The sequence below is a fragment of the Armigeres subalbatus genome, chromosome 3, assembly GCF_024139115.2.
Source record: "Armigeres subalbatus isolate Guangzhou_Male chromosome 3, GZ_Asu_2, whole genome shotgun sequence".
Lineage (NCBI taxonomy): Eukaryota > Metazoa > Arthropoda > Insecta > Diptera > Culicidae > Armigeres > Armigeres subalbatus.
In genome coordinates, this window is record NC_085141.1 from 238447168 (window position 1) to 238462880 (window position 15713).

The following is a 15713-nucleotide window of genomic DNA, read 5'->3' on the forward strand; positions in this document are numbered from 1 at the left end:
GACTGGGACTGGTACCGGAGCTGACATTTGAATTGGGACTGGGGCTTGTACCGGAACCGGGACGTGATTTTCATTAGGACCGGGACTGAGACAGGGACTGGTATTGGAACTGAGACAGAGACTGGGACTGGACTGGTACCGGAACCGGAATTTGAATTACGGTTGAGACTAGGACTGGTACCGCAGCGGGATTGAAATTAAGATTGGAACTGAGACGGGTAACAGAACCGGAATTTGAATTAGGACTGAGACTGGAACTGCTACTAGGACTAGGACTGGGACGGGTTCTGGAACCGGCATTTGAATAAAGGCCGGGACTGGGACTGGTACCGGAACCGGAATTTGAAATAGGACTGGGACTGTGACTGGGACTGGAACTAGGACTGGTACTGGGGCTGAGACTGGGACCGGTACCGGACCCGACATTTAAATTAAGGCCGGACTCTCATTGAGATTGGGACTGGGACTGGTACCGGAATAGGGATTGGTATTAAGACTTTCACGGGTACCGGAACCGGGATTTGAATCAGGGCTGAGACAGGAACTGCGACTAGTACTGGGACGGGTACCGGAACTGACAATTGCATTGGGACTGGGACCGGAACCGGGTGGAATTTTTATTTGGACCGGGATCGTGACTTGGACTGAGACTGGGACTGAGACAGAAACTGGGACTGGGACTGGTACCGGAACCGGGTTTCGAAATAAGGTTAGAACTGGGTCTCTGAATGCGATTGGGACTGGGACTGGTACCGCAGCGGGATTGGAATTAAGACTGGGACTGGGACGGGTAACGAAACCGGGATTTGAATTAGGGCCAGGACTGGAACTGGGACTGGTACTGGGGCTGAGACTGGGACTGGGGCTGGGACTTGGACTGGTACTGGGCCTGAGACTGGGACTGGAACCTGTACCGGAACCGACATTTGAGTTAGGGCCGAGGCTGGGAGTGAGACTGGGACTCTGATTGAGACTTGGACTGGGACTGCGACTGGGATCAGTGCCGATACCGGAGAACGTCTTTGAATTAGGGCCGGGACTGGGACTGGGACTGAGACTGAGACTCTTATTGAGATTGGGACCGGGACTGGTGCTGAAACCGAGATTAGAATTAAGACTGGGACTGGGGTTGGGACCGAAACTGAGACTGGGACGGGTACCGCAACCGGGATTTGAATTAGGACTGGTACTGGGACTGTGACTGGGAATGGAACTGGGACTGGTATACAGCAGAGTGTATGTTATTAAGAGTGGCGACATGTGCCGCATTTGACAAGTCTCCTGCTCGTTTGGAACGCGATTTTGTATGGAAATGATAGATGAATTTTGTTCCAATTCTGACAGTGTCGCCAATTACATACACTCTGGTATACAGGTACTGGGACTGGGACTGAGACTGGGAGTGGGACCGGTACCGGAATTGGCAATTGAATTTGTACTGGGACTGGTACCGGAACGGGGATTGGAATTAAGACTGGGACGGGTACTGGAACCGGGAATTGAATTAGGACTGAGACTCGGATTGGGACTATAGGACAGAGACTGGAACTGGGACTGCGACTGGGGCTGGTTATCACTTTTCAGATAGTTTTTCTCGTTTTTTGGTGCATATCTGTTTTGTTCCAAAACCTCTCATATACACGGCCAAACATTGACTTCGCCCCCATGGCAGTGGACAATTTGACGCCATGATTGACCGTGTGTAGAGCTCGGTTTGTCTACACTTGATCATACATGGCGTCACCCTGTCTTATTATTTTGGAGACAGATTCAATATTTGTCAGATATACTCAACCGTGCGTATGCGGGGTAACGATCAAGTAACATTTTGAGTTTTATCATACTCTATTAGCAGTTTTGGAGAGAAGATTTTCAAGACTAACAATGAAACTAAGATCTACATGACAATCTCTTGAAGACCTTTACAATAGTAAGTAGCTCAATATTAAGAACGTCTTCAAAGCGTGTTCAAAACCGATGATAAGGTTATTCTAGCACGGCTGTTAAAAACAAACTTTTTTCTGTTAAGCATTTGTTACTGTTTTGAAGGAAAGATAATATGCCAATTAATGTGAGTTATTGGCATGTCGGGCAAGAGCGTTTCTCATAAGCTCGACGAAAGAATCGCATTATTTGAACGCAAGTATTTGGTACCACACAAGGAAACCAACGGAAAGGTTGGTTTGATGTGGGGTGTTGAAGAGCGACAGATGAGAAAAACCAGGCCAGAAGCTCAACGACAATATAGAGAACGATATAAAGAACTAAGGGCATCTGAGACAAAACTTCACCGGCGTAAGAAACGGGGATACAAGGAAAAAGTACTCAGAGGAAAAGGGAAGCTATGCCAGAAAAGTTCTTCAAAACGATCAACAACATGCGCAAGAAAGGCGCACCAACGCCAGTCATGATCAATGACAGCTCCGGAAATCTGTTGTCCGACCGAGCAAGGGTGGCTGCTAGGTGGAAGGAGCATTTTGAGTTATTGTTAAAAGAACAATCATGGTCCCTTCAGTATCGAATCATGTATACCATTTCGTCAAAAGACATCTCGTCGAATGACATTTAGTCGAAAGGACATTTGGTCGAATGCATATTTAGTTTGAAACGAATTTTTGGTCCACTAGAGACGTAGGACATTTGGTCGAATGACGTTTGGTCGAAAGGACAGTACGTCGAAAGGATATTTGGTCGAATGGACATTTAGTCGAAAGCAGATTTTAGAATGAAAAACCTTCGTACATGTGGTCGAATAACGTTTGGTCGAAAGGGCATTTGGTCTGTTACCAACCATTTTTGGTAACAATGTTGTTATGTGTTGGAAAGGCCAGCTGATGGTTTGGAGAATGTTTATTGTTATTTTTTAATTAAAATTGTATGTTTATATTTCTTATTTAAATGTCTAAGTGTATAATAATCATCTGTTTCCACATTTTTGTGTTTGATTACGAAATTTATTTTACGCTTAGTAGCTTGAGGTGTCTTTATTTATTACAAGTTTGGTCCGGAGCAGTGAAGAAACGTTATAAAAATGAAATAGAAAGTTCCAATCTTTAAACTAGTTTTAAAAAGTGATTTCAACAGCTACAACGTCACAAACAATGTAAAAGTCTTAAAATTATTAGTACGGATCTTTGATGGCATCATCACAACGGTTGGTAATTCCATAGATATAATTATCAAGATGTTGGGGTCAGAGCAAATTAGTACTCATTTTATGGTTCCAGTGTACTAATCTCTCTGATACCCAGCGGTACCCAGCAAAACTAAGCAATCTTTCTATTTGAATTTGAATTTGTTCTAATTTACTACCGTCGTCATGGAGTATTATTACATTTGTTTGTTTACTGTTTCCGGTCGATGTCGGAGATACATTTGAAGAGATTGGAGAAAATAATTATTTCATCGTCAATATTCAATTCTTTTTTTGCTATGATTGATATATTTTGAAACGTTTCAAGAATTTGATTGGATGCCAGACGATTGGATGGTTTTTATGTGAAGCAGTAAATGTATACCAAGCAGAGACAGAGTCTATCAAAATCGCGGAATTATTCAAATAAAGAACCCTCCTTATCCGACCACAAGCATCCGCAAACGGCATGCAAATGATCTAATATCTTAAATCCGTTGCGACAGATCTGAATTCAAAATTATTCTTCTGTTCATATTCCTATCGCCCCCTACGGTCCAGATTGGATTACTTGCTTTTGGTCCTTATACTCGTTGTTGTAATATGAAAATGATAACCTCGCTCCGCTCGAGCATTTTTCAACGATGTCCAGTCTGGGCTGAGTACACCGCCAGTGCGACAAAAGCGAATGTTTTGGTGATGAGATTTGCCTTCGGAGCTGAAGAGTTCTCTCGTATGAGCTGATCAAGCAATCGGTACGACGAAGATTGATAGGGGTAGGGATGAGCTCGCCGCCGCACAGAAGGACCAATCTTCAAAAAGACGGTCAAAAACCATTTTTTTAAAAAGATCCAAATTGATAACTTGAGTCATGTGGTGTTAGTAGAATACTTGACGATGATGTTAACATAAGTTTTGAGTCATTTTGTTGTATTCAGGTGGATCTTACCTTTACAGTCAATGCAAGTTGAGCATGTTGTCGATTTTTAATTCTGTTAAATCTTGTAACATTTATCTTACTGCTGCATTATGTTGGCCACGACGTATACATCACCCAAACCTATTATATTTGGCACCATCACAAAGTGTAGTCCAAAAACTAATAAAGCCACGCATATACGTTTCTAATAATGGAATACATTTTTCCGTTAGCACTGCAGTGAGGCGACGACAGAAATTGGTAATTAAAGGAATACCTGTGAGAGTGCTCATAGAAATAGAGCTCTACACTGGCGGCGCTAACCATTGATATTTGATGAGGCACCACCGCCGTGCAAGCACGTTGTCTTTGAGAACGTTATGGCGTGCTTTAAGCGACGATCAGTTTCCACTTCTCGTTCCGGCAGTGGATCTTTAGCTTTACGGGTCGGTGATGCCGAGAAGATGAACCATCCATTCAGTGAAATATCATAACATGTGGCCTGCTAGACCATTTTATTCACTTCTAACATTTTTGACCGTCTTTTTTGGAATTGGTCCCACTGTGCGCCGGTGTGTCGGAGATTATGTAATGGGAGTCGTTTCAGGCCTTGTAGTGGTAGCATGTAGATCGAATAGCGTCAGACTTCCAGCAGTCTCGACCTCAAAGTGAGGAGGAATGCTTCCGACGGTTGAAGATCTGATTGTCAGGATAAGTGCATCTCCCAGACTCATAGGTACGTTGATTTCTTCAGCCAGATCGGGGGTTGAGTCCTGTTATAAAGCATGTAAATTTCCATATTCAGATCTACCTGGAGGACTCGGAACGTTCAATGATTCCTGTATAAGCTACCTCCTAGTCTAGAACCCGACAGAAACACCATCACATGAAGGATTTAGGTTATGAGCCCCAAAAGGAATAAATATCAGAAATCTTGGTTTCCTCTCACTTGGGCCTGACTACTTCTCAAATACTAGAAGACATTACAATACATTTATTTAAAAGCTAACCTGTTCGGACTAAATCTGACTCACTTTACTTCATCGGTAATTTTATTTAAAATACGTGATATTCTGGGGACCACACCGTTCTACTGCACCACTGTCCGTCTCGGAAAGACTTGGGAGTTGTTTTAAGCAAGGAACATAGTTTAAATGTATTGATGTTCAACACATTGAACAAGCGTATCTATTCAAGTGCGACAGCGACAGTGTTTACCAACATGTATTTACTTCAAGTTTTAAAAATTACTTGAAATTTTGGTCACTCTATCGAACTATCGAAACTAACGAAAAACAAAACAAAATAAACATGAATTCAGAAATTGCAAAAGAATTTGTGCATCTCAAAAAATATCATCGATCCTATGAACTTACTATTATTATGTTCCTTTCTTTAAGAACTTCATTCTATTTAACAGAAGAAGAAATCTTAAAGGCTCCTCGATAATTTTTTTCAAACTTTTGGGCATCTTGCAAATTTTGTCAGTTTTACGGTCGTCGTTCAATTACTGCTATTTGATACATTTTTACACTAAACTGTACAAGCCTCCTCTACTATTATTTTAAAGCATATTTGTTGGACTTCCGAACAAAAATTGTTTGAGGATTCTTAACGAATTCTATTGGACTTAGAACAGAATCCTATTTGATTTTCGAAAAGAACATTTTGAATTTCCACATGTGGAGCTTTCTGGGCATCTAAGCGGAATCTTTTTCTGCTTCTGGGGAAAGGATTCCTAATAGAATCCTTTTAGAGTTCGAAAAATCCTAGGATTTCCTATCGATCCCTAGAAGGATTTTGTTTGAAGCACTGAAAGAGAATCTGTTCCAAAAACCCAGTTTCTTTCGAAACCAAATAAGTTCCGTTCGGAAGACAGAAGGTCTCCGTTCATGATATTCGTCTCGTTCTTTTGGGTTTCGAAAGATCCTTTTATACTTCTGAAGGGAACGCTTTTGGAGTTACAGAACCGATTTCTTTAGGGCTTCACGATGGCGTTTTGAACTTCCGAACAGAATCTTGGCTTCCTGAACAAATTATTTTTAAACTTTCGACCGGAGTCTTTTAGACTTTCGAAAGAATACTTTTAGTTCTGCGTGGAGTTATTTTGGCTTTTGAATGGAAACCTTTTCCTACTTATGTACAAAGAAATTTCCGAACACGCACTCGAACAGGATCCTTCTTTCCGTGGTGCGCCAGCAAACAGGATGAGTCTAAAGGGTTACAGAATATAATGCAAGATACCTATATTATTGTACTAAAAAGGCCATGCTTTGAATAGGCAATATGGGACCTATTGATTATATTATAGGTATATAGCATTTTTTTTTAGGTTTTCTATTCATTTCGAGAGTTTTGCTGATTTTAAAGCTTATCAACTTTTCATATATATATTTGCTTGCCGAAAGAAGTCGTTATAATTTTCTATCAATAAATATGTTGTCATCTCATTGATATTAAGTCATTTTTTCGTGCTGTGGCTAAAATAGAACTAAAAGTTAATTTAAGGAAGTTTATAGAGCAAAATGAGAAGTTATGCTTATGTTTTTCAGGAGTCAGAAGATTTTACCAACATTTTTCCAAGTTTGTTTTTGTTTGGTGAAAAAATAAATCTTCGAAATGTTGCCATGACAGCAGTGCTAAATCTTGTTCTAAGGTGCCACTAATAGATTACGTACTGGTTACTAAGATGACATTTCTGGGTACCGAGGATTGTTCATAATTTGCGCAACTGGAACCACGAAATAATCGCTAGTTTCATATTGATTGTTGGTAATTCGGCACAATTTTTATAAAAGTTAATACCAACCGAGCTAGGCCATCTTAGATCAAAAAACGTACAACAAAAATCCGAGCGAGTGTAGTGAACAAAAAAATAACTGAGGTGAGTAGTGATCGGAAGTGGCTAAGGTTTTTGTGACGTTCCGTAAAGACTGTACCCTACCAAAAAAATATGGTGTCAGCTCGCTCGGAACCCGATCAGTGATAGTGCGCGCTTCGGTACCACTCTTCGGAAACATGTACGAATGGGTGTTCATTATTAGGCCCTAGCGTCAAACGCCTTTTGTGTGTTTGCGAAAGTCTGGCCAGTAAAAGTAGTGAAGCGATCCTGTGAAGGATTACACCATCGCAAACACCCGACGATCAACAGCATCAGCATCAACCGATCATCAGCAGCAGTAACGGCCGCAACAAACCGGTGAGCTCGACCCATTACCCCACCCCCTCTCTTTAGTCTTTAAATAAAACGTTATGAAAAAAAAATCATCACTATTGCATGGCATTCCGAATCACAGTTATCCGTTTAAGATTAAGTTAGAAGAAATCTTGTTTCCATTGCTTCAGTTCGCTTTGTATTTGTCCGCCCTTCCACCACATAAAATCACCAAAGTGAAATTATCTCCACAGAGCAACACAGTAAATATTAAAACGACCCTGAGGACCAGGGAGAATAAAAAGAAGCCGGAAGCTGCCGGTGGCTTTGCTGGTCCTTGTCTAGGACCTAAATTCCACTCCCTGGGTCTCTAATGGTTTCAGGTCGAAAGCGGATTTTCGAATGAATAATGTTGGTATATTTGGTCGGAAGTCAATAATCAATGATAATAATAAAAAACCTGATTAATCCACCTAGCGGTGTTGGTGCCTTTCCCGTGCAAAAAAAAAAAATACAAAAGAATATGGGTGAGTGCTTTTTAGCTTGTTTTTTAGCATTAGCATTAGCATTTAGCAGTTCGCACAAATTCGTAGGTGGTACAAGCCAAGACTATTGTGTGAGAGTAGTATCACTTTCATCCGTTACCACAGATATTGATTTGGGACTAATCACTATCTCTTAGATGGAAATAATGCACTCTCCAATAGTCGAGATCTGTCCTGGCCACGTCCTTGCGAATGCTGAGGAAGGGGAAGGATGGTTTGTTGGACACCTACTTAAGAAAGATGCAGAGAACTCTACGACCTCTCATAGGTGCCACGGGAGGTTTTGGGATTGTGTGGAAGGTTATAACAGTAGGAATCGTTTTGGTAGAACGTGAAACACAGAAATAACTAAGATAGAAATACAAAGTAGGAAAGAGGCGAGCCTGGAATTGAACCCACGACCTCCTGCTTATAAGGCAGAGCTTTTTAGCGTGTTTTGCGCATAAAATTGAATTTTGGCTTCTGATCCCATAGTCCAATCTGGTCAATTTTCAATAGCAAACAATGGGACATGATTTTCAGCCGAATAGAACTTGTTGTGAGCAATTCGGCCTATGCTAAGTTCCAAAAAGTGTGTCTACAAAATTTTGTACACATACACACAAACAGACATCACCTCAATTCGTCGAGCTGAGCCGATTGGTACATAACACTATGGATGGGTCTTTGAGCCTTCTATCAAAAGTTTGGTTTTGGAGTGATCATATACTTAGTATACGAGAAAGGCAGAAAGATTAAGAATAAACGTTTTTTTGCGGTGTTTCAGAAAGTAACATAATTATTGTTCCAATATTGTCCAAATAATGATGGGTACATAAAAAGAATAAACAATAGGATAACGGTAAATATATTTTGTCAAACGACACTTGGTCGGAAAGACATTTACGTCGAATTGATATTATGTTATGTGGTCGAAATTAAACAAAAACAAACTATTGTCGCAAATTAATTTTATATTGAAATAATTATTGCATAAATATTGAATGGAAGAAAGAGTAGATATGAAAGGAATAATGAAAAATTTCTATGCGGCCAAATGCCCCTTCGGCTAAACGTCCTTTCGTCAAAATGCCATTTTATCAAATACCTTTCGACTGAATGTCAATCTATGAAATGTCCCAAAGTTGACTACGAAATACAAAGTATTTGCGATATAACATTGATATTATTGGTTTTTAGACTTGTTCCAAAAAAATATAATAAAAGGCATTTCACCATTAGTACCTATTATTGTGCTATTTCCAATCAGGTTTGCTCAGATGAAAAATCATCATTAGCTTCCGTATTCTTTTCTCCCGCTGCTGTTGAACTTCCCCACGTCCTCCAAATTCCTCTTATCAATGCATCAATGCTGGATTATGGATTATTTAATCAAATTTAACCAAAATTCTATTGACTAATTATAAATTTTACTAAATTACCTCAATTACCGACTGAAATTTATTTTCAACATTCCTTTCGATTAAATGTCCAATGATTCATTGTCTATTCTACTAAATGTCCATTCGACTAAATGTCTTTTCGACTAAATGTACAATCGATTTGAAAAATGTCCATTCGACGAATTGTCCTACAGACGACTGCCTGATAGAATACGGCAGATTACAGTTGGCCGGACATAAAGTGCGTGTGCAGGAGAAGAGACCAGCAGAAGTGATGTTCAGCAGATAGCCTGGACGAGGCCGTCGGCTCCGGGATAGATCCTGTACTCACTGGCTGTGTGCAATCGAAGAAGATGCGTGTGTGGCCGTTGTCAGATCGTCTGGTATTTTATGTCCGAGGCCACTTTCACTTAAATTAGCCCGCCTTCTTATGCTGTCATTATCAATTGGAACGTTTAGATTTTTATATATTCTAAATCCTACAAAAATACGTATTCTGGCAAAAAAATGTCAGGAAATCTATATATCTGGCAGGTACCTTCAAGTCAATCTTCTACGTTTTTACGGAAAACATAAGGAGAAATGGTCGTTTGGCCGAATGCCACTTGTCTCAAAAATCATCCCATCCCATTTGGCCTAATTGAAAGTTTGGCCGTTTGGGCAAAATCTAGTTAGCCGAATATTTTGATCGGCCAAACAAGCCATTTGTTCGAAAGAGAGGTTTGGCAGAAAAAATCTTGGATGCTCTTCCCAAGTAACAATTTTAATGCTTGTTAGAGTTATTTAATTCTTATAGCGGATTTATGACAGCAGTCACCATGGCTAGTTGCTAAGATTTTTTGGCGATCTTGTTGCTGTCAATAAACCTCTAATAAATTTGCTCGAAAAGTGAAATGAATAACCCCAATAAGAATATTTACATTGCAAAGGGTTTATAACGGTGTTTAATAAGAGCAACATTTTTGTGATCGAAATCTATGATGGCCATATTGAAAATGGAGAACCATCTTCAAGACAGTGAAATTTATCACTGTAATTTATGATTAGACGGTGTTTTTGCCGCAAAAGACACGTTTTTGGTAAAAGACATAGAAAACAAACATATTTGGGTGTAATATCAATTAATTTAGTGAAGATTTACGTTATTGATGTTATAATAAATTTAAATTCATTGCCCAAAACTATATTAATTTGCAGGCGCATAGTGCTTGATCACAGCTGCCGCAGCCAAATTCCCTTTTTTGCGGGCCGCTTGAAACAGATTTTTATATACTCTTATAAGAGGTTTATACATAGTGGTAATCTAGAGAGGGCCATTTGGACATATCTTACTCTTATAGTGGTCATCAGAAGGTAATCCTGTAGTAATGGGTTTTATTGTCAGTTTTTGTAATTTGATCATGAAAACCATTCCTAGAGCGGAATAAAACTTGAAATGTTACTTGGGATTATTGTATATTCATTCAGGTCAAAGCGAAGTTCATTAGGATGCCTGATATTATATGTCTTTATTAACGAACCAGCCCAATGCTGGTTCACTCGATTAACATAAAATGGAAATATTTTCTCTTTCAATTTATCACTCCAGCAACTCTCTATTAACCTTTTTCGATAGGCCTTATTCTTGCATTGGTTTGGTGAAGTTTTTGCTAACATATTCATTATATTTTCGACTACCGGTGACCAACACTCTTAAATTATTTCACCGTTATTGACTGTGAAAATCTCTGCTAAAGTTCTTAAGATGAAATAACGACTAAATTGACTAAATTGGGTTGTGCTGTCTACAGAATATATGATTATAAAACAATGCGCATTGAGACATGTTTTGAACTTTTTTGGGATTAGCACAAGCTGTTGTCTGCCAAACATCTTGAAGAACTTGCAGTCGATAAGTGCACCTTTAGTTGTATTTGACTCAGCATTTTGTTTGAGTTGGACACGATGCTAAATGTGCTTTCTGTTGTCTACAAATTAAATTATAATCAAATAGCGCATGTTGATACACATTACGGGCTGCCTTTGCGAGTCTGGAGAAAAGGAGGAGTTTCAAAATTCTAACGTGACATCTATATTGCTGTATACGCTAGTGATACATGGTATGTATCAGTGGAGAACACTCATCGGTTGCAGGTGTTCATGAACAAATGCCTGCGGTACATAATTCTTGCTTGATGGCCTCACAATTGAATCTCAAACACCGAGCTTCCTCGCCGTTGTCACCAGATGCCGATAACAACTGAAATTCGGGAAATTAATCTTTTAGTCAATTACATATCAATATAATAAAATAAGTTGCATTCGACGAGAGATCTTATTCTATTGTTTCCTATTGGAAAATGCCAAATGTGTATAATGTGGAATGTCTACCTACCAACCATTACGAAGGTTAATCGTTTTTTAATCAACCGAACGTGTTCCGGATGTTCGTTTAGCAATTTAGAAATTGGAAGCAATCACCAACCAAGGTCAATTCGTAATATCCAGTGGCATTTGCGAAGATGTAGAAATTTGACGTAATGAAGTTATTTATTTTGATAACAGAGGCTTCCATTTTGACTCTTTTGGCCAAGACTCGCTTTTCTATTTTCCCATTAATAATTACGAATTCTCATCATACCGTCTTTGTAGAGCGCAATATTTTTATGTTCATTTTTCACAACTTCCGATATTTTGGTTCCTAATCATTCAGCCCACTGGCTGTGAAAGTAGAATGTTTGTTCGATGTTAACAAATTCCATAGGCAACCGCCGCCGCCTGCCGCGTAGGCAAATATATTTTAAGACATGCTTTTTACCTATTCTGACTGAACAACCCGACAGACAACGGATGAGAAAGGGTTAGTAATCATACAACTCCAGGGGGGAAGAATTGGGAAAACACATATCTCTCTTTTTATATAGGATGTTCCATAAATAAATCGATTTTCGAGAAAATAGATTTCCCACACGTATTTCATCCATTTTTCCCAATAAGAAGCGTTGCCGCTCTGCTGCCTGTTCCGGTGTATGGTGATACTGCTTCTGCAGGAATGCCTCCGCCTCCAGCTCTGCCTGCTGCTCGGAGGGAGTGCCGGAAGTGTCTTAGACCTCACACAGCCGATGAAGAAGAGTGAGCGCAGGTTGAGGAAAACACTCCACTACGAATAATTTGGGAATCTGTACGTTGGCGGAAAACATGCTCTTCCCGTACCTTAGAGAGAGGATGGATTAAATTTGTTTTTGGTTTACGTGTAAGTTTGCTAAGAACATGTGCCCATGACAAATTATCGTCAATAACCATTGTTTGCTTGAATATGACAGCTTGTTGATGCAGAGCAGAGCATGTAAGGGTGAAGCGCATTTCAGCTCAAAACAACACTATAGCTGTGTAAAGTTTAGCAGCGCATTGAATTGCATTTTTAGCTTTAGGTAATAGGATGAGGGTCTTTTGAAAAACCATCAACACAATTTTCAGGGAAAAATGGGTCATACTGGCAACTGACGTCGGCACAAAAATGTCGTGCCTTCCAGCATTCATTGTATATAAAAGCGTGGCATCGTTTGTGTATAAGCCCGAAGCGTCAACAACCTGAAAACAAAGCATCGTTTCGCTTCGAACGCGGTTAGATGTTTTAGCCATATGGTTTTACCAGAGGCCAGAATTACTGAGCTGTCTGACCCAATCTTAAAATGAGCGAGCTTCTGTTATCTTCTTGCTGTATTTCCTCATCGAGGTTATAGATGTTTTTATATCAATGAAACCCGTAGGTTGAAGAGGGTTCGAATGTTGAATGGGTCTTTATTTTAAAGCTTTATCATCAGGTAAGAAGCATTGAAATGATTATTGTGAAAACAGTTTCAGAAGCATTTGGAAATAGGTTAGGTTTCTTAAGAAATAAATAAAGGTTCCTCCTGCCATGGATTGGAAAGTCAAAAAAGTAAATCCTATCTCAAATTACAAACCTGTCCTTGTTGTAAGAAACCACAAAAGTTTTTGGGGGCAACTGAGTCCCATGTCGACAGATTCATCCGTTCCTAAATAATTCGGTTGTATTGGCAGTAAAGAGAGCATTCTAACTAAACCAAAAAAAGCTACCTCGAGAAACCTTATCTCGAAAAGAAAATTTATTTACTCCCTCCAGTAGAAAGGAATTAATGCTCCGAAGGCTGACTGGATTCATTATGGACGGTGAACGAGTAAGTGGGGATTAAGAAATACTGGTGGCATCCATTGTAGAACTACCTGCGTTCGCTTTTGCATATACCGATCTTTTCAGATGACTTTCCGTTTGAAGTTGTTTCGTGATTATTGACGACTTTCTAACAAAAAATGAAATTTATTCAAATTCACACTTGATTGTCATTCCTGTTACGGCTACATAGAAATTCCACACCTCGTCACCTGAAACTTCCGGGACAGCACTGCTGCAATTTATTTTTATTCAGATTTGGCTTCGATAAAGACTTTAGTTTGCTGCATCAAAATATTGATAAATAATTAGATTCCGTGCGCGGGCGGGCACGCCTCTGGATGGTCTTTCATTGAAAACGCACTGAACGGGAGAAGACCGACAAACCGCGCACCCAGCACGGCAAATAAAGTCGGATCCGCGAGACGAGCTGGAAACGGGCTGCTATAAGCCCCACCGTTAATGGTGGAGGAAGAGAGCGCCGCTCAATCAGGTATTACAGGTGATTCGTTCGAGCGGTTGGGGAGAGGCTTCTGTATTGGGAGTTGGAACGCGCTTCCGTTTGATGGTGGTAAGTAGAGTAGAAAATTGAGTTCGCTACAGGAGACGTCAAATTAATTTACATAATTTCGGTTTTAGGCTGACAAGTTGGCTACACGAGGCAGAGACAAACCTGGTGACATATAATGCCACGGCTTTGGCGACCGATGAGCGCAAAGATAGGGCGCAGTAATTCTGGAATTTGTCAAATCGATTGGTAGGCGCGTCAAATTGTGATTGCCAATCATGTAGCATTAATTGAGTTTGTTCAGGATCGGTTTTGTGATGGGTTGATGGTGACATGGAAATTAGTTTAGTCAATTGTGTACTTTTAAGGTATTGTATTTCTATTCCAACACAGCGTGAAATTAGATGCCTGCTTTATGAAATTGAGAATTTTGGATTAATTGTCAAATTTATTCGAAACCTGCTATGGCCGTAAAATGATTAGCCTATCCTTTAACATCACGCCCGAGGTGTCATGCAAAGGGTCGGCTTCAATTTCCGAAGTACCTACGTTTTCGGGGAAGAAGCGTTTGCACGAAAGCATGAGCATGAGAGCATGAGCATGAGCATGACCGTAGTTGCTACTCCGTGATTGACTGAACTTGCGAAATTGTACAGAGAACACAATAAATGGAGCTTGGGATTAGCTACCCATTCTCAATGTACACATTTCGGGAGCACAAATATCTAAAGTCAATAACGGCGCCGACCACGCCCTTACGGTCATATAGGAAGGGAAGGATTGTTTGTCCTACTCTCGTTGCTACTAGAAACCGAGTACACCTCTGCATCTGGGATGGGAAATAACACTCTCGCTTTCTGAAACTTTCACTTTATGATTTATTCACTCACCCGCGCAAAGCAGAACAAAATTACGGCGACCGGCCGATCGTTTTGCCTTCCGCACAAACCAAAACAAAATTTTGACGACCGGCCGATCCGCTTACTGGAAAAACACGACCGGACAAGAAACAAACTTTCACTTTCTATTTCGGGGAAGAAGCGTTTGCCCGAAAGGTTTATTTAGTCGATCAGGTCATTTGGCCGATCAGGAAATTGGAATAGGTCATCTGGTCAAATGGGTCTTTTAGCCGAATAAATCATTGGGTCGAATGGGTCATTTGGCCGAATAGGACATTTAGCTGAAAAGGCCGAATAGGTCATAAGGCCAAATGGGCATTTGGCCGAATAAATCATTTGGTCGAATGGGTCATTTGGCCGAATAGGTAATTTGGTCGAATGGGTAATTTGGCCGAACAGGTTGTAACGGTCGGCTAGCTTCGCCGTCCGAATCGGTTGGAGTAACCACTTCGCTTAAACGCCAAGCAGGCAAAAAGTTTCACTTGCATGCGAAAAGGCAAGATTTGTATCCCGGCGAGACTCCTCAAGGCGAGTCTTTCAAAAAAACAACCGAACCGGCGAATCGTACCACCTCACACTCTCCAAACTCTATTGTCAGACGGGATGGTCAACGGGCAGGGCTTGGATGAATGAAGCAATGAAGATGATGACCGATGCTTCAGCACCAGATATACTCCCGAGGAAGGTAGCTTCATGAGAGAACGGTTTCAAAGTGCTTAGTGAAGAATGCTTCCTCGCTCCATATGACACTGTTGTATGAAACAGTTGGAGAGTGAAATCAAGCACCCGCTAGTGCAGAGAATATTTAACTCTCTTGCCTCATTTATACTGAGTTGCGCATATCTGTTGGAATGAATGTGTGAATACGGTTTTGTATTTACACAACACTCACTAGCATCTGAAACACTGCCGATGAACAAAGGAAGCATCCTCAATTCACGCTGCCCTACGAACGATGCATCCTCGGCACTAGCCGGCTTGTGAAGATGCCACGTTCATAAT

The 15713-nt window shown here is 40.4% G+C and overlaps 1 protein-coding gene across 1 annotated transcript; it reads right to left on the reverse strand.

Moving 5' to 3' along the window:
* Nucleotides 1-426: 426 nt before the first annotated feature.
* LOC134222357 (circumsporozoite protein-like) lies at nucleotides 427-1260 on the reverse strand. Its single transcript, XM_062701516.1, has one exon. It carries the CDS (start codon nucleotides 1258-1260, stop codon nucleotides 427-429), a length of 834 nt encoding a protein of 277 aa, XP_062557500.1.
* Nucleotides 1261-15713: the final 14453 nt, after the last annotated feature.

Coding starts and splice junctions, on each gene's coding strand:
- LOC134222357 (XM_062701516.1), bottom strand. CDS start 1,260: ATGTCGCCACTCTTAATAACATACACTCTGCTGTATACCAGTCCCAGT.